The sequence below is a fragment of the Maylandia zebra genome, linkage group LG20 (assembly GCF_041146795.1).
Source record: "Maylandia zebra isolate NMK-2024a linkage group LG20, Mzebra_GT3a, whole genome shotgun sequence".
Lineage (NCBI taxonomy): Eukaryota > Metazoa > Chordata > Actinopteri > Cichliformes > Cichlidae > Maylandia > Maylandia zebra.
In genome coordinates this window covers 11093167-11121042 of record NC_135186.1, presented here as the reverse complement: position 1 = coordinate 11121042, position 27876 = coordinate 11093167, and the positions used below count along the sequence as shown (strand labels likewise).

General features: G+C 40.9%; 2 protein-coding genes across 8 annotated transcripts in view; both read left to right on the top strand.

Moving 5' to 3' along the window:
- Nucleotides 1–6278, top strand: part of agrn (agrin) — a 267410-nt gene extending 261132 nt beyond the window's left edge. For all 5 annotated transcript variants that reach the window (XM_076878737.1, XM_076878740.1, XM_076878736.1 and 2 more), the window contains one exon: nucleotides 3270–6278. In XM_076878737.1, the coding sequence (XP_076734852.1) occupies nucleotides 3270–3430 (161 nt within the window). In that variant the 3' untranslated portion in view covers nucleotides 3431–6278. The remainder of the gene's footprint in view (nucleotides 1–3269) is intronic.
- A 6852-nt stretch (nucleotides 6279–13130) lies between these two features.
- The window catches only part of ptpn11b (protein tyrosine phosphatase non-receptor type 11b), a 35112-nt gene continuing 20366 nt past the window's right edge, over nucleotides 13131–27876 (top strand). For 2 of the 3 annotated variants that reach the window (XM_076878734.1, XM_076878733.1), the window contains exons 1-2: nucleotides 13131–13284; nucleotides 26649–26771. In XM_076878734.1, coding sequence (XP_076734849.1) covers nucleotides 13271–13284; nucleotides 26649–26771 — 137 coding nt within the window. In that variant the 5' untranslated portion in view covers nucleotides 13131–13270. Of the gene's footprint in view, nucleotides 13285–21255; nucleotides 21375–26648; nucleotides 26772–27876 lie in introns of those variants that run through there. The other variant, XM_076878735.1, reaches the window with a different exon arrangement.

Here is a 27876-nt window from a genome sequence, read left to right as displayed (position 1 = left end):
GAGCTCAGCGGGAATGTGAACTCTCGGCCTCACAAAACATGGAAGAGATGGAGGTGCGGGGGTGAAATGAGTCGCACGGGCATCAAGTAAAGAGGAAAAGGGATGCAGGAGGGTTCTGACCCTGTAGATACCAAAGAGGGAAACAGAAAAGAGGGCTAAATAGGTAAGGCATGGAAAATGAAGCTATGGTCTCTCTCCCCCTAAGAACAGATTCAAAATAATTCTGAATAAAGATGTTTCACACTGTCTTAGTGAGAAAGACACTAATGACTACTTTATGTTTGCTCAAAACACCATCAATAGAGGAACCTGAGCAGGCACCCAAAAATTAGGAGAGCTGGAAGAATTACACCCGTAATGATTTGAGAGAGTTTGCTAAAGGTGAAATTGTGGTGGTTAGACGACTGGCTCAGAGCATCTCCAGATCTGCAGCCCTTGTGAGGTGTTCCCCGTTGCAGTGGTCAGTGTCTATTAAAAGTGGTCCAAGGAAGGAAGTCTAAGGAGCTTGGAAAGAAAAGCGTCTGGACTTCTTTAAGTTGTTTGAAGACGTTTCACCTCTCATCCGAGAAGCTTCTCCTGGGTCCGGGTACGGTTTGCCCCTCTGGGGGCAGGGGTACCTGAACCTGGCATATAGAGTATGTTTGGGGAGTGTGAATGTGTGTACAGTGTCTATTTGTGTCTGTCTCCATGTCGGGTGAGTGCCGAGTATTTGTTTGTGTATATGGAGGTGGGAATGCATGTTTGTGTCTGTGTGCGCCTGTTCGTCTGTGTCTTTATGTCATCTTGGGTCGTAGACTCCACCTCTCTGGGAACATCTCAGGCTCTCCGAGGTATGGAGGCCTATCTCCCCTCACCACACTCCCTGCCAGTGGCCGATGCCCTCAGATGTTGGTGTGTTGGTGGTTCTTGGTGTCTGGGGCTGGGCGCTCATGTATGTACCGGGCACCCCATGTACCGGCCTCTGGGCCTGAGGCCCGGTCCTTTCTGGCACAGCTGGCTGCCGGCAGAGCCTGCAGGCACGTCACTACAACCCCCTCTGGCCTCTGCTCCATGGCTGCTGGGTGACCTCTCGTTTGGAGCTCTCCTCAGATCTTCCCAGGAGGGTGGGTCCTCGTATTCTGGGGCCTGGATCTCCTCCACCTGCTTCATGCCCTGGGGGACGGGGCTATGGCTCCCCACACTCCCTAGCAGATCGTTACATGGAGAAACCTTTTGAATACAAGTGTGCCGATCCACACAGGTGTGCACACAAGTGTACACACGGGTGTTCACAGACACAAACTTCACCTTTCTTGGCTGCTACCTCAAAGCACATTGTGCGCTGTCGATCTTGCGTACTGCACACTAACATGTAAGCTATTTAGACTCGACTGTACACTGTGATCGTGTTTTCCTTCGAAACAGTAAATTCCGTTGAAGCAGCCTTTCAACGCCTCTCTCCGTCTCTCCTTAGCAAAGCTGACCCAGACAACAAAGTAAAGCTAGTTTTCAGCTACGAGCCCGACACGGAACCTAACGTATTAGCCAGAGGTCCCATTACTACGGTTCGGAGCTGCGGACCTGTTTTATATACGCGCGGAATAGTTTTCCATACGAGATCGCGGCAAAAAGTGCAGCTTTACCTAATGTCCACCCTACTGTTACTCATTTTATATTAAGATTTTAAATCTATTTGGTATTGTTATGGCGAGTTGCCTTCAGTAATAGTAATAGATCACACAGCAATAGTACATTCATGTAGTTGTAAAAAGCATGATGATATATTAAGTAATCCAAAGTATTCAGAATACGTTACAAAATATATTTTGGGGCATGTATTCTGTAATCTGTAGTGGAATACATTTTAAAAGTAATCTTCCCAACACTGGTTGTGGTCATAAGTTTATATAGCATTTATCATGGGCATGAATATCATGGTAGTTTGGGGTGTTTTCATTATTTCTTAGAACTGTTCTTTTTCCAGGGTGAGATAATTCTACACCATACATCTTTAATGACTTTAGAAAACAAGAATTTGGTGCACAAGTTTGAAATTATTTGGTATTTTCTTAAACCACACAGGATCACAAATATTTAAATAAAGGCTAAACATATACACCCCCACTAATAATTGGCTTAGGAAGTTGCCCATAGATCAGACACTTTTTGTAGCCATCAACAGGCTTCCAGCATAATTCTCTTTTTGGCAGAATTAGTAGAGTTTATTTAAACTGGTTGGTTTCCTGGCACAGACTCAGCTTTTAAGCATAGTCCACAATGTTCAATAGATCAGATTCTACCTTTAACATCTGCAAACTTGCTGCAAACCATCAGCTCCATTTCTGTGGGGGGGTTTTGAGCCACAGAGGAAAAGAATGATTTTCTGCTTTTGGTTTCTTTGAAATAAGTACGAGAAGAAGTGGGTAGTTAGCAGCTGTATACAAGTGGTGGCCCAGAGTTCGAAAAACACAACAACATAAAAAAAAAAAAGTGACCATTTCTGAAATGTTTTGTTTTTAGTTTTCTTTTGCTTTCAGGATGCTGTTGTGTTTTGTACCTCAGGGCCAACTCAGCTATGAGCAGCAAAGAGCAGCACGTATAAGAAATCAGACTTCTATATACACAAAGGCTGCCAGAGGGCTGAGAAGACTAAGTGATGGACATGTGATACACGGGGAGTTTACAGCACGGCAGTGAGCACTTAGCACTTAGCACCAAAGATGGAAACAAATTAAAAATAATGAGGATGTTAAGCATTCATCATTTTATACTCCGTCACCACCTTTCTTTTGTAGTGTTTTTTTTTTTTTAGTACTTTATACACCGTGTCAAATTAAAAGAACATTCTCTCTTCTCTGTCTGACTTCAGTTCTGTGTGACTGCCGTGCTAGGCTCCATCTCACTTTGATCACGGCAGTCTGACAAATACACTGTCATCCTGTCATGTCCATCAGCTGGTGTCATAGTGAAAAATATCAAAGGCTGTAATACAACCTGACAAAACCATGTAGCTGCTTTTGTAGTTTGTACCAAAATATTTCAAAGGTTGGCTATTTGATGGATATTTCCAGTTTAATTCGTTGCAAAAGCCGAACCCTTATCCCGCTGTTTGATCTTTAAAGGGGCACTACACTGACTTTTAAGATTAGTTGACTAGTTGTGCAAAGTATTTTTCTGCAGGTGAAAAAAAGAAAAGTTCAAAGTTAAAAAGGAACTGCTGGCTGATTTGACTGAAATAACCTTTTCAGTGACTCACAGTCAAAGTAACCTCGTCTCCTGTCCCTCCTCAGGTGGTCTGGAGGAGCTGCCGGTTGCCCGCCGGTTGCCTAAGGCCTACAGCACGGGTTTCGTTGGCTGCATCAAGGACGTGGTGGTGGACGGGGTGGATCTCCACCTGGTGGAGGACGCCTTAAACAGCCCCAGAATATTACACTGTTCCGCCGCCAAATAACTCCAGCAAAGACAGAAATATCGCAAGCAATGAAAAAGAAAAAGAAACCCTCCCACCCGCACCCTCTATAGCGCCCATGTCTCCTGCTGTAATTATTTTCTATTTTTGTATACTTCTCATCGCTTTTTATATGGAAAGAAAATGAATATGTTGTTTTCATTTTTGTTTTATATATTTTGCTCTTATCCGCACCTCCGTTCACAGTAAAAAATTCCTTTTCTTTCAAGGCCCTTCTTTTTTTTTTTCCAAAAAGAAGGCACCTCGGTGAAAACCACAGATATTAAATCCATGTCACATTTGATGTTTTTAAAGAATCTTTAAAAAAAAAAACAGCCCTACCAGTTTTTTGTTTTTTATTATTTTTTATTCTCATCCTTTACTTGAACACGGTGGACCCTGCTGATGATCTCCGGTTACTGCCTTGTCTCGGTGCCATATCTGCCGTTCCACATTCCCCAAGCATGGCCTATACATCTTTGATAGACACACATTCCCTCACGAGAGATGGATGCTGTAGCCGGTGCGTGCGTTTCTTTGATGCTGCAGCCAGCTGCCGACTACAGTCAAGAAACTCTGTATTCAGCCCTGGTATTCAGTCCACTGTATTTTCCTAATGGGACTTTTCAGAAATCAGTCAAGCTGCTACAGTGAGAAAGTACACAGTCATAAGCACTCGATCAACCCCATCTCACAGCACCCTGAAAAGAGGGGAAAAAAAGAAAAGAAAAAACTCTCCACTCGATCTGAATCCCATCCAAGCCTTTAGTTTTGAAATATGACTCACTAACACCGCAACCCGATGTGACGGAGAGAGAGCGCTGCGTGCAACAATGACTTGCATATTATTAGTCATAAGTCAAGACATGAATCACAGACATGGATAGATGTTATAAATATAGAGTATATAAATAATACCTGAGACTGTGAATATGTAAGATGGGTTCTCGTTGGAGAAATTGTGCTTCTCCTGTACTATTGTGCGTTCTGTTCTACAATCAGCAGATGAACTAATGATGACCACTATAAATGCATGCACTTCTGCAGTGTTGGTTTGAAAAATCTGGGGGGTTTTTTTGTTTGTTTGTTTGAGTCCAAGAAAAAGAATCTATTTTGAATAACTGGGAGTCGGGGGAGGGGGGCATTTTTTGTTCTTGTTTTAAACAAATCGAGGTTCCTTTTTCTTCTTTTATTTTCACTTCTCAGTGATTTCAGAAAGTACAGGCTTCACAGACATCTTTAAAGTCTGGTCATTCCTCATTTTTTTGTTTTTTGTTTTGTTTGTGATAGATATATATTTCTGTATTATTCTCGGGAGCAGTTAGTTTTTGCAGGGCCTTTAATGGCGTCTAAGGGAAGAGTTATTACCATATCTGACCTTAAGGAGGTGCTGAAAGCAAAGACTGAAGAAAAGGACAGACAGAAAGGAGGCAAAGGGAGATCTTATCACGAGAGCCACTTCTCTTGGGAATGTCCTGTCAAACAGCAGTCAGTCAACACAAAGAGAAAAAAATCTTCACAAAAAAAGAGAAAAAAAAACTCTACCTGAGACTTAAATTCATGTTTTTGTATTTCACCTAGGAACATTCCTGGAGGAATCTTTTTTTTTTTCTTCTTTCGGCTGTTGAGTGAAAGAAAGAGAGAGAAAAAGAGAGGGACTTTGACGCTATTGTGACCCTTTGAAGCCATAGCAGCCGCAAAAAACTGGGAAAACATACATAATCCTTCAGTACTTGCGATCTAACCTAGTAACGCATGGGTTTGTTTAACTAGTGCGAATCCTGTACAATTCAGTGAACTGTTGCAACGTGGAGTCGTCTTTGCTGAACCACAATAAGCTTCGATGAATGACTGAAAGAAACTTGTTTTGATATGAGAACCTTGGCAATATTCTGAGACTAAATCATGCCTGTTCGTGGTTGAGTATCAAATGGTCTTGTACTTTTTCGTTTGTTCGTTTCCTTTTCTCTTAGGTTCCTAATTATCTTTCCCTCCTTAAAAGTCATCAAGCAACCTGTTTTTGTACAGCCCTGCAATTTTTAAGTGTAAATTTAGCAACAACGTGTGATCTGTGGAGGTTTATGTTTTTAGTACTATACACTGGAGCCATGTCTGACTTTTGTCTGTTCACCCACACGATGCTCTATACTTCTGTAAATGGGGGAGGAATAGCACTGAAGCTGATTGTGTGCGTCCGCACCAGGGCAGGAATCCCTCTTCTAGTGTTCCAAGATGCTTTTAAAATTCCAGCAGTCACTCTCTCAAAGCTTAAACTGGTCTTATTTTATTACACTCTTCTTGGAGTTTGACCACTTCAGGTGGAACCACTTGGACTCGAGAACACACACACACACACACACAAAAGACAATTGCAGTCCATGTATGGTTTGGATGGAAACTATGAATTGCCTTAAAAACCAGTCATCTTGAACTGCGAGCAGGTGACAAAGACGTTATCCATGTAACTGTTTTGTTACTTTAGCCAGTGTATTAGCCTCATTCTGATAATGTAAATGAGTAATACAAAATAATAATAATAATAATGACTATATTAGTAATAATGCTCATACTCATATGAAAAAAATATCCCAGAGGGCTTACGCAAATATCCCATCTGGCTTTTTACAAAAAAAATCTTCTATTTACTGATTTTTGAATCTATTTTCTGTTCCTTATTTATGTCTACATGTGGATTACCCTCCATGTCTGGCCTCTGTAAACTACTGTCTGACTGCGCAAACCTCGTCAAAGGGCAGTGCACCGATAAGAGTGGCATGACCTGAACATTACTAACTTTATGACCTTTGTCTTGTGTTCCTACCACCATGAAATAAACCGTCAACCAAATGGAGTCTCATCTTGTCTGTCATCTTCATTTTGTCCTCATTTGTGCCACATCAAAGCTTAATATTTATTTTGATTACTGATTACAGGTCAGAACTTACAGCACTTACGTTTTCCTGCCACCCTGCATAATTCAGTTCTAATATGAGATAATAGAGTAGAGATCAAAGTTAGAGAATTATTCATGTTTACTTGATTTATTTTATTTTTTGCTCATTGGTGACTTTCATAGCTCAAACATTAGGGGAATACTAGGCCCAGTTGTGGCTATAGCACTCTTTTGGCAACATTTGAATGATTCATTCCAGAAAGTACAGTGATCTAAATTAGACAATAGTTTGCTATTTTAGCAGGAAAAAAGCAGCTTGGAAACTGAAATATTAATGGTTACAACTTTCAACCATTAGGAAGTATACAGGTCATTTTCTTGGAATGATTTTAGCACATCTGTGCTCGTGGGGCCTTACCAACATCTCACATTTCCCTGGTTCGATTTTGTTCTTTTCAACAGAATAGAGTTGCTAATCTTCCAGAGATTCCCAATTAAGTACGGATCAGAACTTTGGGCTAGTTATTTCATTATTCCAGCATCAACAGCTTGAATTGTTAAATTGTTTCACCCAGGTAGCGGTGGACAAAATTGTTGGATTACTTCAAACTGATGGCAGAAAAGGAAGAGTGCGTGTATGAAGGAGCTTGTAATAAACACCTTGTCATGTAGCTGTGTAAGAGGTCACCCCAACTCAAACCAACTGACACCATTTCCTGTCTGAAAAAACTAAATCAAAGTTGTCATCACTAAAGAGATTTGTGCAACAAGCAGTGCTCCTTAGCAAAGGTTAGTGTAGCCTGCAGCTAAGTTGGTCACTGCAGACTTTGCTTTAAAGCTCACATATTTTCACGTGACGAGATGATGCACTGCTGATTTATGTGAACAACTAGGATTTTTTAAATATATATACAGGGGGACTTGAGTATTCTAAGAACTGGTGTTACATGAACAAGTGCCCTCAGCAACAACCAACTCATTATCGTTTTACCTAACGGGAATGGGCGTTTTGCTATTCAACTGAATGCTAACACAAATATCTAATCATCCAGTCACGTGGCCAAAACCCACTGCATTTAGGTAAGATAAGATAAGATAAGATAAGATAGAACTTTATTAATCCCTCGGGTGGGTTCCTCTGGGAAATTCGACTTCCAAAAAAAGCACAGCAACGACCGAAGTTACAGTTACAGAATTGTTATATATATATATATATATACACACACACACACACACACACACACACACACACACACACACACACATATATAAATACAGAGACAAATATAAATAAAATATACAAAGGGGATAAATAGAATAAATAGGAATAAAAAATAAAAATACAAGTGAATTGCACATTTCAAGTATTGAGTCTATTGCATTGTTGACTATTTACAAAAAGTATTGCACAAGGTATTGTACAGTGAGGTGAAGAGGCACTACAGCTTAGTTGTTCCCCCCTCCTTTGTCCTCCTGTTTCCCCTCCCTCTCCCCTCCAGAGAGGAGTTAAACAGTCTGATGGCGTGTGGGACAAAGGAGTTTTTAAGTCTGTTAGTTCTTGTCTTTGGGAGAAGCAACCTGTCACTGAACAGACTCTTCTGGTTGTTTATGGCCGTGTGCAGAGGATGCCCAGCATTGTCCATAATGTCCATCAGTTTCTTTAATGTCCTTTTCTCTGCCACTGTCACCAGAGTGTCCAGCTTCATGCCGACCACAGAGCTAGCCCTCCTGATCAGTTTCTCCAGCCTGGATGAGTCCCTCTTTGCTGTGCTGCTCCCCCAGCACACCACAGCATAGAAAAGTACTCCAGCAACCACCGACTGGTAAAACATCCTCAGGAGCTTCCTGCAGATGTTAAAAGACCTCAGCCTCCTGAGGAAGTACAGTCGGCTTTGGGCTTTTTTATACAGGTGCTCTGTGTTGCATGACCAGTCCAGTTTATTGTCCACCCACAGCCCGAGGTACTTGTACTTGTTGACCACCTCCACCTCCTCCCCCTCTATCTGAACTGGCAGTGGACCTTCTCTGGACCTCCCGAAGTCCACAACCAGTTCCTTAGTCTTTGAGGTGTTGAGTTGCAGGTGGTTTGTGTGACTCCATGCGACAAAGTTCCTCACCAGACTTCTGTACTCCTCTTCCTGATCATCCCAGATACACCCCATGATGGCCGTGTCATCTGCAAACTTCTGAATATGGCATAATTCAGAGTTGTAGCAGAAGTCAGAGGTGTACAGGGTGAAGAGAAGAGGGGACAGCACAGTTCCCTGTGGTGCTCCTGTGCTGCTGACCACTGTGTCAGACGTGATGTCCTTCAGCCTGACGTACTGTGGTCTGTCGGTGAGGTAGTCGGAGATCAAAGCCACCAGGCAGGGGTCCACCTCCATCCTGTTCAGTTTTTCCTGAAGCATACAGGGCCGGATGGTATTAAAGGCACTGGAAAAGTCAAGAAACAGGATCCTGACCGTGCCTTTTCCCCCATCCAGGTGTGAGTGGGCTCTGTGCAGGAGGTACAGGATGGCATCCTCCACTCCGACACCCGCCTTGTATGCAAACTGTAGTGGGTCCTGGGCATGTTGTACCTGTGGTCGGAGGAGGTTGAGGAAGAGCCGCTCTAGAGTCTTCATAAGATGTGACGTCAGTGCCACCGGTCGGAAGTCATTCAGCTCATTGGGCCGGTTCTTTTTGGGGACCGGGACGATGCAGGATGTCTTCCATAGGGCGGGCACTCTCCCCAGTCGCAGACTGAGGTTGAAGACTCGTTGTAGCGGCTCCCCAAGTTCAGCAGCACACGCCTTAAGCATCCTAGGACACACCTTGTCTGGGCCTGCTGCCTTTCTGGGGCGAAGCTTCCTCAGTTGCCTCCTGACCTGATCCACTGTGACGCTGGGAGGTGTTTGGGAGGAGGGGAGGGGGGGAGATGTCTTGCTGCTGAGAGAGGGATTGGAGGAGGGGGGTGTCATGGTGTCAGGAAGGGGGGGAAGCGAGGGAGGTAGGAGAGTGGGGATTGGACTCTGTAGTGAAGGTGAGGGTGAGGGTGAGGGTGGGGGGGTTGTGGGCTGGTCAAACCTGTTGAAGAAGTTGTTGAGTTCGTTTGCCTTCTCCACAGTCCCCCCCCCCACTGTGCTTTTCTTGGTGTTGTGGCCTGTGATGGTTTTCACACCATTCCAGACCTCCCTCATATTGTTCCTCTCCAACTTCTGCTCCACCTTCCTCCTGTAGGTGTCCTTTGCTTCCCTCAGGCAGCGTTTCACCTCCCGCTGTGCTGCTTTCATCTCCTCCTTCACTTTGCTCCTGAAAGCCTTCTTCTTCATGTTGAGGACAGCTTTGACTTCCTGTGTTACCCACGGTTTGTTATTAGGATAACACCGTACCGTCTTAGCAGGGGCGACCGTGTCCACACAAAAGTTGAGATAGTCTGTAAGACAGTGTGTCGCCCCCTCTATGTCCTCACCATGTGGGCTCAGGAGCACATCCCAGTCTGTGGTGTCATAGCAGTCTCTCAGAGCATCCTCCTTTTCTGGGGTCCATCTCCGGATGGAGCGCGTTGTGACAGGCTGCCTTTGGACGAGGGGTGTGTATTGTGGTATGTAGACATGCTGCTGCTGGAGTTCAAACTGAGCATCAAAATGAGGGAAAAAGGCTATTTAAGTGACTTTGAATGCAGCACTGTTGTTCCATGACTACAATACTAAGACCAGGCTGTCTGCTGATTTACTGGGTCTTCCCCACATGACCATCTCTGGGGTTTACGGAGAATTGTCCAAAAAAGTAAAATATCTACTGAGCAGCATTTCTATGAGCAAAAATGCCGTCTTGATGCCAGTGGTCAGAGGACAGGGGACAAGACTGTTTTGAACTGACAGGAAAGCAACAGTAACTCAGATAACCAATCTTTACAACCAGACCATCTCTGAACACAGCACGTGGGACCAGATGGACCAGAGCGTGTGTCGCTCCAGTCAGCTAAGAACAGGAAACTGAGGATACAATTCAAATGGGCTCTAAAACATTGGACATTTGAAGATTGGAAAAATGTTGGCTGGTTGGATGACTGGGGTCAGAATTTAGTGTAAACAACATGAAAGCATGGATCCGTCCTGCCTTTATCAGTGGTTCAGGCTGCTTGTGGTATTTCCATATACAGGTCAGTTTTAAAATATTTTAAGTGCAGTTTAGTGGAAACCTTGAATATCAGGATCATTAGTCTTCCACCACAAACTGAGGTAATCACAGCTCTGTGCTAACAAGAGGCTTCTGCTCACATTCAAAATATCCAAAGCCAAGCAGTTTTTAAGAGCAATTAAAGCAAAAAACACGCTCGTAAACACGCCTATAAACAACATTTTTTGGCTAGAGTGATATTTACTTCTTATAATTCAACTCATCAAACAGCAGTCTGCGGTGGCCTGCTGCTAATTGAAAGTCCCAGATTCAAAAAGAACAAAAAGTAGCTGCTGCACAGCTTCATACATCATTCAGCGCATCCCAAATCTGTCTCGAGCATTTTCATTAAGCTCGAGATTTAATGAGTTTAATTTATTCCTCGCTAATGACAGAGAAAGACACCGCATCTTGTGTTAATTAAAACTATATGAAATGCTGTGGATGAAATAGTTTTGCCCAGTGAGGGATCCTACTGAGGGAAAGATCATTTTCGAGTTAATAACTGCAAGTAGTTTGATTAAAGGGTTTTTCTTTCTTTCCAGGAATTAAATCAAAACAAAACAGAACATGTACACAAGGAATTAAATGATGATCCCGGGTGGCTCACGGAGGAGAGAGCGGGGCGTGGACAGTTTCAGCTCAAACCTTTCCAGGGAGACGGGATTCACTGAAACTAGGAGATGGAGGAAGCTCATTTTGATGAATGTGTTGAGAAACCGAGTGGCTCTGAGAAGAGCTGAGTTTAGCAAGAGCTTTGGAGGTAGACAGAGGATTTTCAGATTTTTTTTAAGCACATGTTGGGGAGTGCAGTTTGTTCAAAGGTCAGAGTGGAACGCATTTCATCAGATCATACCTAAGCCAAACACCATGGCATGATGGAAGAGGCTGTTCTTTGAAAAATCCTGACTAAATTTGTGTTTTGGGACATGGTCGAACACTTCTTCCCTCTGTGTAAAAGGCTTCCCACCACCAAGGTTACAGTTTTGTTTGTGTTTTTCTGTTGTTGTTTTTTTTAAATGTCTACATGGTAATAAAAGTTCTTTATCTCTGACTGGGCTCCAGCTGTCCAGTTGCATCACTCTCAGTGTAAGACCTCTTTGTTTGCCTTTCCAGACTTCTTCCAATCTTTGTGCAGGCAGATTTGCAAGTCTCAAGGCAAAAATGGGGGTCAAAGGTCATTAGCATATAGAAGCAGCCGCCTCAGGGTAGAGGGGACATCCTGGTTTCCAGGCCCCGAGGGAAACTGGGCTTTGTATTCTCAGGTCCATTTACACCCCCCTCTAGATTCAACAGGACACTGGGTCTGCAGGGTGATAAAAACTGAATGAGTGCAGCTATTTGTAATACCTCCCAACACAAATCACACACAAACTCTTAAGCCTGACTGATCGTGTTCGCCAACACATGCAGAAGCCAAAGTCAATTTCTACCACTTGTCTACTATGCACCTGGAGGTGCAGCACAAAATATACAAAGGGCATCCCAGCCAATAAATGCTAATGACTTTGTTTTTCAAGTCTCTCTCGCTCAATTTTAACACTAAAACAAGTTATTTCTCAGCGTCTTCATGAATTTCCACTAAGGTATCGATCATTAGGTAATGTCCTCCCCATAATGCGGCGGGATAATTTTTAGCTGATCACCGCACCTAAACAATAAACTGCGTTCAAACCCATTCATACAGCCTGAAGCACACAGCACCTGATAAAGAGAGAGAGACGTCTACTAGAAATTCCAGAGAGAGCAGAAATTCCCACTCTATCATCTCTGTTTGTCTGCAGGATGCAGCAGAACACTGGGTCAAACAGTGGAAATGCAAATCCATACATGCGAAGCCTGTGAGCTCACAGACAATTGCATAAGCCCATCCATCCTTAGTAGATTAACCTCCACTGATAACCACAGGCTGGTGACGTCAATGCTGCTCTGCCTCAGTGCTTACTCCACTCCTGCACCACCAGCACTACCATTCTTTATGTATGTGTGTATATCTGTATGTTAATGCTAAACAAATAGATAAGCTTTATCTGTAAAGACAGTAGTTGAGCTTTACAATTGTGCAGACAAAAGAGGTTGATTACTAATAAGTTGTTTAAAAAATCTGTTTTATATTGTTACTTTACAGCTTCACTATCCTCCTACTGATAATTATATTAAACATTAACAGTTAGCACAAGCAGCTATGGCGACAGAAATGACAGCTGACAGCAGCAAACACGCCACTTGTTTTAAGTTAAGTAGCCACAGGTGTGCAGTTTTTAGGTGTTTTTGTTGTGTTTTTTCAGAAGTGAGGGCTTAACGATCTACTTTTGGTTATAAGCTCCAGACAGTAATCTGGGGCTAAAATATCTTGAAGTTTGTCAGATATGACGTTTGGTGTGCACCACATTTACACAGGTTTCTACATCTACTCCCCCAAAAGAAACACCTACAAACCAGTGTCGGAATTAGTTTGTAGAAATAATAAAATAAATAAATCATTTGATTTTTTTTTAACAAGAGAAGTGGAAGCTTGAAATCTCAGTTTTTTAAGGCGAAATAAAATTGCAATTCAAAAGTAATATACGTTCAAGAGCCTGACATAAAAATGAATCCGCTCCGGGTTTCCCTTTTACGCCCCCGTCCCTTAAATGAGGCCTTTGTTTTGAAGGTAAAAACCGGAAGGCGTGTCGGTAGTTATGTGTAGCCCAGCACGCAGGTTCAACACATCCTTTCAGTGTTCACAACAACTCCGCGGAGCCAGAAGGGGAACGTTTGAGGGCACTTGACAGCTTTCAGAGACTGCTATGACATCTCGCAGGTGAGCTGGAGTTTGCTTTTTAAACTGTCACTAATCCCACTGTAATATTTCACAGCCCGCGCGAGCCTGCGCGAGCCTTCTCAGATTATCACTGCACGAGCGGTCAGCGATAGAGAGACAGCCAGCTCGAGAGCAGGGCGCCTAAACTTTTTCCCCCCCGTACCACAGACCCCGTTATTACTTGAAGCCTCGCCTTTCCAACTATATACAAAGAAACTATTATAGGCTTGTGTTTTAAATGTGAGTTTTCTCTGAGATATAAGACCGATTTTACTGCTCTAACCCGCCTGGAAATGCTTAAATGTTTAAAAGAAATTGGAAATTATATCAAATTTCGTGACCTGCTACAGTTAAATAACGCTCCTAAGCCTGGACCTCACTGTTTCCAGGCTGTTATAGTAATTCACATTTTCATTTTGTTTTTAGAACTACAATTTTTTCCCCCATTTGTTTCCGAGAAAGCAAATCCTTATTATAGTAATAATAATAATAATGGATTGGATTTATATAGCGCTTTTCAAGGCACCCAAAGCGCTTTACAATTCCACTATTCATTCACTCTCACATTCACACACTGGTGGAGGCAGCTATCTCTTTATTGCATACACTTGGTAATAACTGGCAGTTCAGACTGAGGAAGAATAAGTGAACTTTTGTTTTAAGAGTTTCTCTAAAAGCTACATGGAGTCAGGTAATCTAATTAATAAGATTGGAAGTGCCAGTTGTGCTAGAGGTGTCCTTTCCTATAAATACAGGCATGGAAGGTGTGCAGTTCTTGTGAAACACTCTCATAGGATTGTAGAAAAGATTCACAAAGCTGAAAAAGGCTAAATATGTTTCTAAAGATCTGGGTGTTGTTCAGTCCACAATAAGACAAATTGGCTTCACACATATAGGAAATTGTTGCTATACTCCCTCAGAGTTGGTACCGTGCAAAGATCACAATGTGCCATCCTGACAGAAGTGGAAAAGGTAACGATATAAGACGACAGCAAATGGGAGTTTGGGTTAAAACATAGAGAGATACCAGTAAGGAAACTGCTCATCAAAATGCTGTGTCTAAACTTTGAAGGAAAAAAAAGAACTAACAAAAGGTTAAGTTTTGCCAGCTGTGATTACTAAGTGGATTTAATAATGTGTACGTGAATTGTACACGTGTGTTGTTAGTTTACTGACAGTATTTGTCTGTAACGATCTTTGCGACTTTTATAGTCTAATCTGTTTGATGGGGACAGGATTGCCTGCTTTCCATGAATTAATACTGAGGCAGACATGTCACAAAAAAAACCCCTTGGGCTGGATAATATGGATCACATGTACATCTGTGGACTAGTAATGATTTGTAGATCCTCCTGAATGATTTCTCTGGCTTGAGACGGGAAGATTTTAAGTACTGCAGCAGGCAGGCTGTACTAAGGGCTATAAAAACAAATGGGTTTATTGTATGCAAAGTGTTAGATTTGCTCATGGATGATCCTCTCCAGTTTCTTCTTATGGTTATTTTTGAGGCATTTCACATACTATCGAGAAATTAATCTATTATAAGAGACTTGAGATGGGGAAACAGCTTTTCTATACAAGGTGACTGCTGACATTTTTGTTTTTCCCCTCGTTTGCCCATGATGGCTGTTGTGGAATCAAGAAAATGCAATGTTGGCAGCTAGATTTTACTGTTGATACTGATAGGTTGGATCATGTTAAATTGGTGGCAGACTTTCAAAATGAAGAAAATGTATTTACACTTGAAAGATTCCACGTTCGAGACTATGAGGAGACACAAACCCAGTCTTGGGAAGGCATGAGTTAGTGTATTACTAGCACCGGTCCCAAACCCGGAGAGATGGGAGGGTTGTGTTGGAAAGGGCATCTGGCAGAAAATCTGTGCTAACATGCAGATCCATCCGCTGTGGCGACCTCTTGGGAAATGAGGGAACAGCCAGCTCCTTCATTTGTACAGCACTTTTCTAAGCTGCAAACACAAAGTGCTGTCCATAGGCAGCATAACGGTAAGAAACAACCATCAGTGAAATAAAAGAAAAAACACGAGCAATATGCAAGTACACAATTAAGCATATAAAATAACTTTACAAAACATCCAAAAGGCAGAATAATAAATAAAAAAAGAAACTAAAAATTATGGGTGTATTGTGGAAACAGAAAACTTGTTGTCAAACAAGAAGGCAAGTGTGTTTAAAAACTGTCTTAAGATAGGACTTCAAAGCAGAAACTCTTTCGGCAGATTGAGTACTAACTGGAAGACTGCATTAAAGTGGAGGTGCCAGTACAACAAACACTGTGTCACCCTTTGACCTTAATGTGGACTCTGGAACGGCTAGCAGAACTAGCCCAGCAGATCTAAGAGGCTTTTTTTTGGATAGTAAGGAATTAAGAGTTCATTACTGTACTCTGGCATCGGGCCATGGAAAGCCTTATAGGTCATGAGTAGCCTTTTAAAAGAAACTGGTAAGCAGGAAGTTACAACTGGTTTTCTTCAGAAGTCTGGCTGAACAGCTTGAAGCTGAGTTACGCAGGTTTTCAGGTAGAAAAGCATGAATAATTTTCTACGCCACTACAAGATAAATTTGCTCTGATCTGTGGAAACATGCTTGAGTTAAAGCTGTGCACAGTTTGCCTTTTCATTGTTTGGCCAACCGTCTAATGCTTTGTTTCATATTAACTCATGTTTCATACTGCTACTATATGCTTCAGTATATATTATTTACTAGCCATTACAGTTGAACTTTTGCTTAAATAAAATATGGCGGTGGTGATGTTGCAGCACCTGCATCCCTTGCACTTGTAGTTCTAGTTAGACCTTGGTATGAGAATATACACACCGTGCACAGTTTTGTTTATAATAGTGCGGTGTTTGTCTCAGCTTTGCATAAGCAGTTGAGTAAAATTGAAATCTATGGTAAACTTGGAAAAGTTTGGAAAAAAACTGTTGCGGTCATGTTGGCGAGTCCATTCAGTTTGATGTCCCCCCCTCGTTATTTATTTGGTTTTGAATAAACACATAAAGAGCTTAACCAAACAACGTGTGCGCACATGGAGACTTAAAGTAGATGAACCACGTCTGCAAGTTAAAATAGAACCAAAAGACAAGTAATAGTTTGGTAACTCACTTTAAAATTTAACTCGTATCCCAAACACTGAATATGCTTCGGATTACTGGATTAAATTAGTTTTGGATAGATTGTGTCTAGTGATGCTCTAGAATTTCAGTAGTGCTAGCCAGTTAATTTCTTCAGTCAACACGGGTGGGGAAAAAATGCTGTCGTTTCTGTTTTTAGGCTCAAGTTCATTATTTTTCATGCAGCCAAGTTCTTGCATTTTTACAGACATTAGCAAAAACCATAATGAACAATTGTTAGTTAGCGGACACTAGCGGCAACTAAGTCCAATTTCTCTAGAGGTCAATGCCACCAGGCTAAGAGGAAGGAGAAGAAAGCACTGAGCACTGAGGTTAAAGCGGTTTTTATCTCTGCCAGTTTCTATGCCTTGCCGCTGGTTGTCCTACATACACTGCAAAAACTCAGAATCTTAGCAAGTCTTATTTCTAGTCAAAATAAACTCATCACACTTAAAACAAGACAAAATCAACTGAAGAGTAACATCTCAGTAAGATACATTAACTTGTTTTTAGACAGTGGATCTTGAAACTAGAAAATTTTCACTTGTTCCATTGGCAGATTTTTTTCACTTAATACAAGATATTTTTGCCTGAAATAAGAGAAAAATCTGCCAGTGGAACAGTGAAAAATTTATAGTTTCAAGATCTACTGTCTAAAAACAAGTTAATATATCTTACTGGGATGTTACCCTTTAGTTCATTTTGTCTTGTGATAAGATTATTTTGACTAGAAACAAGACAAATATACTTGCTAAGATTCTGAGTTTTTGCAGTGTATGACTGCTGCTCCGCAGCTCTGTTCTGAACTTCCTGAGCTGAAATACCACAGGGGAACAATACTACAATACGTGCCATCTAACCAACCCACTCTGTTGTTGATGATATTACTCCGACACCCCATATCAGGAAGGGTTTTAGTTCATAATAATATTGTGGCGGTCCGGAGTTTCCATGTATTTTGTTATTATTTCACTGCAGGTCTGTGGCGGTTAAATCATAGAGGAACGATCTGTACTGTCCCTCATTGTGACTGTACCATAAATTTAACAATCATAAGGCATTGTAATGAGTTCAGCATAACTGTGGGCCCAGAGAAAGATGTAATGATGAATCACTTTACATCGCACTTCCATTTCTGTTTTGCCAGTTGCGTCTGTGTTGCAAACTCTTTCCACTATTGGAAACCACCTCTGCCCCTCTTTTGTTTATGGAACAGACCTCGTCTGTCACTGAAACTCATTTGACCAGCTGAGAACAGTGAGTCAGTTTTTTCGATAAGCCGACAGGAAAACAACAGCCCATGTGGAGGAATAAGATAGCACTGCCAACATTTCCATGAGTGCTCTGAACACACTTTTTTTTTTTCTTCTTTAAAACCAGATACATGCTTTTATTTTATTCATTTATACAGGCGCAAAACAATGCTAATAGACTACACTAGACAAAACATTACATGCCTGCGGTCTTTGAATCCCACATTTAAGGGTAACCTGCTTAAAAAGCAGAAGGGACATGTTTTTTTTTTTTTGTTTGTTTGTTTTTTTTAGGTAAATGCTAAATATTTGATGTCTAACGTATCAGAGCCTCATTCCTCCCAGACTCATAGTTGTGCAAATCCGAGCTCAGCTTTGATCAGGTTAATACCACCGCTACCACTTCTCTCTGTAGATAGCAGACTTTGAATATTAGTCACGCTTATCTCATGATTCAGTTAAAAAGTGCTTTCTCTGGTAAAAGGTAAGCTGGAGAAGATTAGTTAGTGACTCCCCTCTGACTAATATTAACCATCTAACTATAACGTTTCACACTGACACTGTAGCAAACTGGGGATTTGATAGAAAGATAAATCCCACATGTCTGTTCATTGCTGTCGTGTTAGCTATGCTTGTCTTAATTTGGACAGATTTCAATCTGAGCATATCAACCAGTTACCAATTTTCTTATCAGCCAAGTGATCCTGCAGTCTGTTAGACATGTAGAACATTAGCAAATGTGGATTAAAACATGCAGAAAGTCGTGTGTGCAATATGAATCTATGTAGTGTTAACCGCCAACCTATTTCAAGCTTACAGGTCTTAAACATGAATTACATTTAAACTAGCATTCCCTGGGTTTTGCATAGTAAAATGAGGTGCAGTAAATCTTAGCAAAGTATCAACACAGGCTGCATTTGCATTAAATGATAAGCTTGTGATTGATAACATTTTCCTCTGGAATAAATGCCTAAAGCAAGCCAGTGAGCAGTACCTTATAAACTGTTAAGCCCCTTTAAATTTGTTTGCTTTTATTGTAGCGTGAGAGAGAATATCTCATAAACCATTTTATATTACCATTTTGTTATTTAAAGATAAAAAGCGAGGCATTTAGAATTGCTTTTTCTACATATTTTTTGCCGTTCACAGTAACAAATCTGGCATTTAGTGATTATAGTAATTGCCTTCCATATCTGCTTCTGTGATTTCTATATGGTTTAAAAAAGAGGCTTGCATATGTCTGTGGAAAAAAACACAAGTTATTGATTAACCACTAATGTTTGGTGCTTTTACCGAGAGCTTCCCAAGTCCTATTTAGTTGATGTAAAACTCTATCCCCTGTGCTACAGTATAACTTGTTTTTGCATGCTTAGAGAATTATGATTGCCCTCAGTTATTTTTAACAGTTTTGCTTATCACAACAGGCAATTTTGTAATCAGTGAGTTATGTTTTGGCTTGTATGTGTAAGTAACGTTGCTGTTTTGTTTTTTTTCATTCATACGTGGGCACAGTTTTTCTTATTCTGCATTTTCTACTACATTGACAGGACTTGTTCTACACAGAAGGGAATTATTGAAGTGGGTTTTTCACCTCATGTAAATACTCCAGATCATCAGCAGGGCTAAAAATAACTGCAGTGTTACCAAAATCCACACCCCAGGCTTGTCTGTGACCAATATAGTCCTAGCAGAGGCTTTCATGCTGCACTGTGGCTACTAAGTATATCACCTTTTTGTCAGCAGGCCTAGACAGGCATGCTTTAAATAGCCTATATTGAACATGAGACATTATGTAAGAGGATAGAGTGGTGGCTGGATGCACACTAGGCTTGTTTCCCCACAAGCTGCCCAAGGCTTAACCTGCAGCTCCCAGCTGCCCCCGTCTCTCCCACAGTACCACCACTTTTTACCTCTACTTTCCTGTCGACATCTCGTCAGATATATACCAGACTATTTGAAATCTCATTCTCATTGTGTTGTATCTCCTCTCCTCACTGCCCAAGGCCAGATGCAGGGAAATGGGGCGTCTGGTGGTTGTCAAAGGCAATCCTATTCTTGGAAAGCCCTGAGTCACTCCTGTAGTCATGAACGAGGCTGGTAGAGAATATGGATAAGGCTTTATAGACGCGGCATGCTGTTGAGTTTGCTTTCAAGACTTTTCAGAATTCACTCCTATATAAATTCATCTTAAACAACATAATTTTGGGGACATTGTTTTTCATTAGTAGGGGAGTTGCTTTGAAGTAGTCTCTTGAGTTTAGATGTGTGCTGTACTACTGTAACAATGTGGCCATTACATACTCTTTTCTTTTTTTAAAGCAGGGACTTAACATTGTATAAAGATGAACATTTTTAATTGTCAGTTTTAAAGTGGCCCTTGGAAAGATATTTACAATTTGACATACTTCTGGTATGTAAGAAGCTGTGATCAGGAGATAATTTTGCACTTTATTGCGCATTATTCTGCTAGTGTGTCTGTAATTTAATGCTTTCATTTGTACATTTTAAATCTTCAAACTTAACATGAATCTATGGGCATCAGAAGAAAAGTAGTACTAGGATCTCATGAGATAAATTGGGCAGCTTTGAATCTCAATGGTTTTCTACTAGACTACCTAACCCCTAAAATGGTGTGTAGTTTTTGCACACACATTTATAGCTCTGACTGCATATCCCACATACACTGTGAACAGAGCAAAGTATGAATTTGTCTTTGGGATGATATTTACAAACTCCCAAAACAGCTTATGTGGTTACAGGTGCTTTGTTTTATTAGTCACTCTTTAGGTGGTTATTTGTTTAACCCCAAGTAGTTTGCATTCATAATAGTATTTGCAGATACTAGACTGATAATAATTAAAGTAGATTCAGTCAGATTATACAGGTCCTTTCAGATTGTTGTACAATCTAAAATTCACTGTAAGGTAGTTAAGAGTTGAACTGCAGCTTTTGTTCTCTGCATTTATTTTCTAACTCATGTGTAAAGCTTCCTGACCCACCCATGTGAAATTAATAGGCTAATGGCATACTGCTGAATTGGCTGGATTGAGGGCTTTAGCTTGGCGATGACTAACTATGATCTGGTGTAACTACGGCATGTTTAATCTCCAGGCACAGGCAACACAGCTGTTGTATTTAGCCTCAGACAAGATGGTGAGGACCCCGTAGCCAGAGAAGGCTCTATTAGCTTTAGGATCAGAGTGAACTCTAGCGTGAGACCCTCTGACCTCTGAGGGTACAACTGGGGCACAGAAAGTGAGACTGAAGGGAGAACGGCAGATGGTGGTTTACCAGTCAGCTAGTGCCTGTCACGTTCATCTAAGGTGGCAAAGGAGGGAAGAGGGGGTGGGGACGTGGGGCTGCTGATAGCACTGACGGGTGCTGGTATCAGGCCCGCTCATGCTCATCCAAATCCCAGATTAAAGCCCCCCTCCCCCTTGTCTACTCTTCCTCTTGCACATTATCTCTCTCACTCTCTCTCTCACACACTCTTACAAAGCACCCCCTCCACTTCTGTCATCTCTGTCTCACTCAGTCTAACCCAGTAACACTTTTAACACTTTTTTACACCCTTCCCGCTTTCGTCTCTATATCTCCTTCTCTCCCTCCCACCCTCCCTTGTGTAACAGTGCCCAGTGCTGGATTACTAAGCTCTGAGGCTGCTGAAGCAAGGGGCTGTGGCAAGCTTCGACCACAATGGTGAGGTAGGGCAGAAATGATCCCATTCAGCTTGTCTTGTATTATTTATTTTTTGTTTTCAATAGGAATGTCCCTAACCCTGCTTTAGCACATCCTCTTCCTTTTAATAATGCCTTTATATCTATAGTTTTTATTAATTAAATGCATTGAAGAAAGAATTTAAGTATAACATGGAAACTTGAAAGCATGTGGAGACCTGGCAGTTAATAACTTTTTTTTTTTTTAATGTGTGCATACAAATGCAATATTGCCTTGACATAACTGATGCAATGTGTCAATGTGAAGTTAAGAGGTTAGAAGTACACTCTAGTTGTTACAAATGTTGTTGAATTGTTTGTGTCTTGGGTTTTTGTATTGTTTTTGGGGGTTTTTTGTATTAGCACAGAGGGGGAGGTGCACTCTTGCCTCTGTAAACCTGGCACAGTGAACAGTCTGCTGTAATTGCTTCTGTTGTCAGCGATATTTGGTCCAGCCCATTTCTATTGTTGTGATAACTTGTGGAGTTGCAGACATGCTCTGATGGATTAGAAATGGATTAATGACATAAGGTATTTGTGTCCCACTGATTTTATTTTCAGTATAAATCTGCATAGGATTAAAAACAATACCACAAATCTGTCCACCACCCATGACCTGTTATTGGCTCCTCGTTCTAGTAACCTAAAGGCACTGGCCGGCTCTGCTTGTAACTATTCCCATCCCTAAATAAGTAACATGATATGATACAAAAATGTTTGGTTAAATGCTCTTACAAATAATTTACTCTCATGGCAAAAGGAAAATTACCAGCGCACTCAAAAACCACAGGCTTTTTAACATTTTTTTTTAAAGGAATCTAATTTGTAACAAAATAATGAAAGCTTGAATTACAGATGAAAAATGTACTCCTGCACTTTCTGAAGTTATTATTAAAAATATTTAGCTGTCAAGTGAGTCACACTTACATTTACTTTACATTACCTTACATTACATTTGACGGCCTCCAGCTCCAGCAACTTGGACTCCAGCTGGCCACTGTCGTTCTTGTTCTGCTCTACAGTCTCTGTAGCAATATATAAACCAATTCTCAGCCTGCTGCAGTTGCTGGTTAGCATTGCTCTCTAAGCGGATCCCCAGGGAAGTATAAAGGCTGTTGTCACCAGCTGTAGTTCAGTATGGTGAAGCTGGAGACTAACAGTAGGATGAGAGACTCACTAGAGGGGCAGCTGAATATTCAAAACAAGAGTGGGGGTGGGGGGAATTATCCATTGTATTCTTAGATGGCCAAAGAAATAAAAATAATAAAATCCTAAAATAAGTCACCATACATACTTGCACAGCCTTCCCAAGTAATATTTGTGTGAAAAATACTATATGTGTAGTGAGGTCCCCTGACGCGTTCTCAAAGATGCTGGGAAGAGTCGATCAATCTCAAGACTGGGTGCTGTCTTAACCTTAGCTGTCTTTCCTGCGTGCAACATTTAATCCATATAAATGGGTCATTGCTTTGATTCTGAAAGTATGTTTACTATAGTTGCCTAAATAATTCACAGAGATATAGTTAGTTTTTATATTGTTATTTATATATTAAAAGTTTAAAAAAGAATCTATTGGACTAATTTCAACCATAACAGTTCAGTGCTGTGTTTTATCATCAGTACCAAAAACATTAAAGAACTTGGTTAATTAGGCCGTCTTTTTGAGGTTTTGTTCTAACAACTTTTTGTTGAATTGAACAGTACATGACAAACATGTATGGAGGAAGGCAAAAATGAAATAGGCTAGATAGGCTCTTTTAGCCTGAAAGTTTGATTATATTTAAAAGGGAATATCGTTATTGTGTTGCCCGTAACAGTTTTCCTGTTTATAATATATTTATTTATTTTTTTGCTATCTGGAGACAACATACTCAGCCAGATGAATGTGCTACGTTAAGTATTTCAGATATTACTTTTATCAGTCTCCCACTGCCCTTGAGTCATTTCCTGTCTGTCCATGTTTAATATCCCCAATAGGCTTGCAGAGATATTTAATGCTACAAGGAATGCCTTGTCCAGTTCACCCTCTACTCTTGTACGTATTTATGACAAATCCTCATGTAAACATTTCCAAGTTAGTTGTAAAGTCTCCCCTATGATCTGTCTGCTAGCATGAACGTGTTGTAGTGCTGCTTTGCCCCCTGGTAAAGTTAAAGAGGGAGGCCAGGTTTAGTCTGGGTCAGATGTCTGTCAGATGGCTGGTGTGGTCTGTTAGCTGCAAGTGGTCAGGTTCAGGTCTTGGCTGAGGGTCTCATTTTCACTGGACATGAGTCTCTGTTCACATGAATTCATAAATTTTAGGTTTTTATGTCATACTGGTCTGTTTACATTGAAGACCCCGCCCAACATACACAAGAATAACAACAACAACAAGGTTGTTAGTTTCTGTCATTTATCACGCCCTTACATTTGGCATCATTACCCCTGCACCTGTATTGTCTGCTTCTCACCCCACCTGTCTCTCCCACACTCTTCTCATGTTTCTCCACTGTCAAAGCAGGTCAGGCTACTCTGTGGTGTAGATGCTGTCAGTTTCACTTCGTGACTTAAATAAAAATCAATATCTAAGACTGTGTATAAAAGGAATTTCATCCTTTTAAAATGTATTAAATTTGATACTTTTTTTCTCCTCAAGTTAGTAAAGCCTAAAGCCCCAAGAGCAGGCTTACCTATCCTCGTTACCGTGGTTTCAAGTTATTAAGGAAATTAATAGAAAGCACTGTGTCGCATAACTCGAGCTGAGATTCAGACCCTGCAATAGCAGTGACCACAAAAGTATTCTCATGTGTATTTGCCGCTCTCAGGTGACACAAGATCTGCTGAGCTGACACATGAGTTTTATTTTTATCCTACTGTCATGAGTTTGTGTCATACAGTGTACAAAAACGGCAACGCCTAAATGCTGTTAAAGCTTTCAGATATTATCTTCTCAGGAATAATGCAGTTAAATGATTGTCCAATTCATATTCTCTGTGTGCAGTGGGAGTGAAGAGCACTTGGTTTTCAAAGTATTAATATACAACCTTTGGTGTCGTGCCCGGAAGTCTTGGTTATACTGTTGCCAAGTGCTAGATCATGTGCACAATAATGGTAATTTATTCATGTGTATAAATCAGTTTCACTTTATTGTAAGTAACGAGGTCTCTGTTTTGACACTGTTGTTTCTCTTGGAGGACTTGACTCCTGAATGTCTCCTTTGACTATATAGCACTGAAAGATTGTCTGCTGGGACTTGAACTACAGTGCAGAGATTAATATATATTGACAAAGACGTGTGATAGATATCACCATTTTTCAATAATTTTCAAAATCTTGGCTACCTGAAGTCATGTGACACTTTTGTGAAATGCCTTTTTATTTTAGGATTCATACTCATTTTGGAAAGTTTTTTTTTTTAATATCTAATCCAGATGAGATTGTACCTGTGTGCCAGTTTTCGTTGCTCAACCTCTGATCATGTATTAGTAGTTTGTGGGCTGAGAAATGAATTTCATGTATTATAGGAAGAGAATGACGTTGTTATCAGTGAAGTTTGGAGAGCTTTTACGCTCTTGCCAAATGTGTTGACATTTCTGAAAATGGCACGGTTTTTGGAGCCTGTTTATAAAAGCGATTATGTCACTGAACCACTGCAATTTTTTGTGTCACCCATGATGGACCACAAAGTACTGTTTATTTATTCTATTTCATGTCAGTTTTGTCAGCTCTCTGTACTTTGATACAATAATGCAGTCCTGGATGGCTAGTGGTGCGTTGGATTAGCCGGCAATGGCACACATTAGTTGGGGAGGTTTAACCCAATGATCCCTGCTTAAACATGGGCTCTAAATCCACACAGCTGATATACAGCCATTCACTGGGACATTACGGCACTACCTTCTCACTGCCTCTTTAATACTAATGACACACAAGGAGTTGTATTTTTCATTTGTTTATAAAGTCTGCTTTCCTTAACAAAAAGGTTTGGTGCATCGATCACAACTTTCAGAGGTATTAGATGAAGCGTTATTGAAATGCACAACTGCAAAAGGCTGCAAATGCATTTCTAACAACCGACGTATTAATCACTAAGAAAAAGGCAAACTGTCTACAAGTGGAGAATATTCAGTACGATATCAGAATAAGAAATGTTTGATAGACAAAACCTACAAAGGAAATCACACCTCTAGAAATAAACTGAATTATTTCATACCTTTCTTGGATGTGTTCCATGAACAGATGAGAGAGTTGAAGTTATGCTACACATTAACACTTAAATCTCATCTTAAATGCAAAGCATGATGGAGGAAGCATCATGCTTTGAGGATACTTCAGGGCCTTGTAATCAGCAACAGAACTAGTAATTAAACCGTAAAAGATCTTTTTCTTTTTTTTTTTTTCCCCAAGTACACATTGGTTATAAAAGAAGAAAATGTTTGTACTCTTAAGCTTGAACATAACCCAGTTCACATGTTGTGACATAAGCTGAAGAAACATGTTTAATCAAAAATATTCCAGAAATGGTTTCAAAAGCAACAACAGGAAACATCTGATGGTGGTGGTTGTTATTAGTGGGGGTTTTACGAGTCACTAAATTCAAGAGTTTACTTTTTTCCAGTGTGCTCACTGACTGATTACACTGTGAGTTCAAGAAGCATGAAATGTATATTTGTGTTCAGCCAAACTATTTCCATATTGCCACCTAAGGTGAAGCCCACACTACATGTTGTATTCCTGTTAGAAATCAATTCTGCAATCATGGTGAACCCAAAGTGTTCATGATCATTTTTCTTCTAACTGTACCTGAGAAATGGTCGGGATAAATATTTGCCTGTCATGTTTGGCAAGAGAGGAAGTAACATGCAATTATTAGCTTTGGCTTTGCAGAACTGTAAACTTTGGTGTCCTTCCTTTTCAAACCAGAACAGGACATACAGTTTGTATGTATTCATTGACTCATCAAGGAAGAACGTGTACTTTTTAAATAAGGCACACTGTATGCTAGTCCACCAGTGTCATGATAGCAGAAAGCAGTCATATAAAACATAGCTGAATTAATCAATAGAGTTTTTGTACAGTGTTGTATAAACTGTTGTAGGCAAAAGCCAGTTTTACAGTACATCCATTTTGACCACTCTATATAACAGGTCTGTACACCAATGGAGGTAAAGCACTGCAAGTCCATCAACGTTTTTGATGTAAAATACTCGAATATGTATGGCAGTTATATATGCACTGATTTGTCTTTTGTTTTTTGCCATTTCTTTGTGCACAAATATTTAGGTGGTTTCACCCCAACATTACCGGAATCGAGGCAGAGCAGCTCCTGTTGACCCGGGGAGTCCACGGCAGTTTTCTGGCCCGGCCGAGCAAGAGCAACCCGGGGGATTTTACCCTCTCTGTCAGGTAAACGTATCTGTGCTCCCCACTTAACCTCAGTGTTCTCAACAGTACCAAGTTAAATCCTCAAATGCATGGGTCTCCTGTCATATGGACAAGCTACTTGGTTGATTAGAGAGGCAAGTGATTATCTATGGAAAACACTGATTATGGTGTTTGACAGGGGCTAGTGAGGAAATGCACAGTGATTTAAAGGCAATCTAGCCATGTCTAAAAATAACTAAGCCTGTGTGACTACATGATCAAAAATTACACAAACAAACCTCAGGAGTGCAAAGGTAAGGTGCTCGGTTCAGCGAGAATTGTACTGGTCAGTTTTCAGCCTGAGAATAAGACGTAACACTGCACTGGTCTGAAAAATGTAGGATGTTAAATTCTCAGGAGAGACGAGGCTTTTCTGAGAAGAGTCTCAGAAACTGGTGTCTCAGCAAGTGACTCCACATTTCGCCTGTGGGTAGAGAAATTGTATCAAACGGGAGTTGTTTTGCGCAAGTGTTTCTAAGAACATGTTGGATAACACTTTCCATGGTGTGATTTTTGTCAATTTTGACACTACACAACCAGAAAATCTTAATTTTGGACAGCAGGCTTAAATTAAAGTGAGTTAGACAAGCACAGAAAAGTGTTCACTCAAACTTGTCACTCACGCCTTATTTCTCTTAATCTCTTTAAGAACCACTGTGTGTAGTATGTGTGGTGTGGAGTTTCTGGTAAATAAACTGTGCACTACATGCTGTGGTGATTACGGAGAGCAGGAAACAAACTGAGACAGAAGAAGAGAGAGTTTGAAGAGTGGCTCTTCCTTGGCAACGGAAGCTTTTAAGAGATGGATCAGTCGGCCAAGCTCTTGGAAGAAAGCCCAGACGCATTTGTTACTGTGACTGTAGCTGGCAGTGACATTAGGCAAGGGAGAGTGTGTGAGCGAGTAAGAGGGAGAATGAAATGTAGAAAAACAGATGAAAGGGAAACGGGGTAGTTAGACAGGCAGTGGCTTTTAAAAGATGTTAAAGAGTGAGGGGCCTATTAAGGCTTTGACCTTCGCTGCCTGTGGTTTGTGTTTGCGGTGAGGTTGTAGTAAATGTCACACACAGGAAGGTCGGTGGAGTAAGTT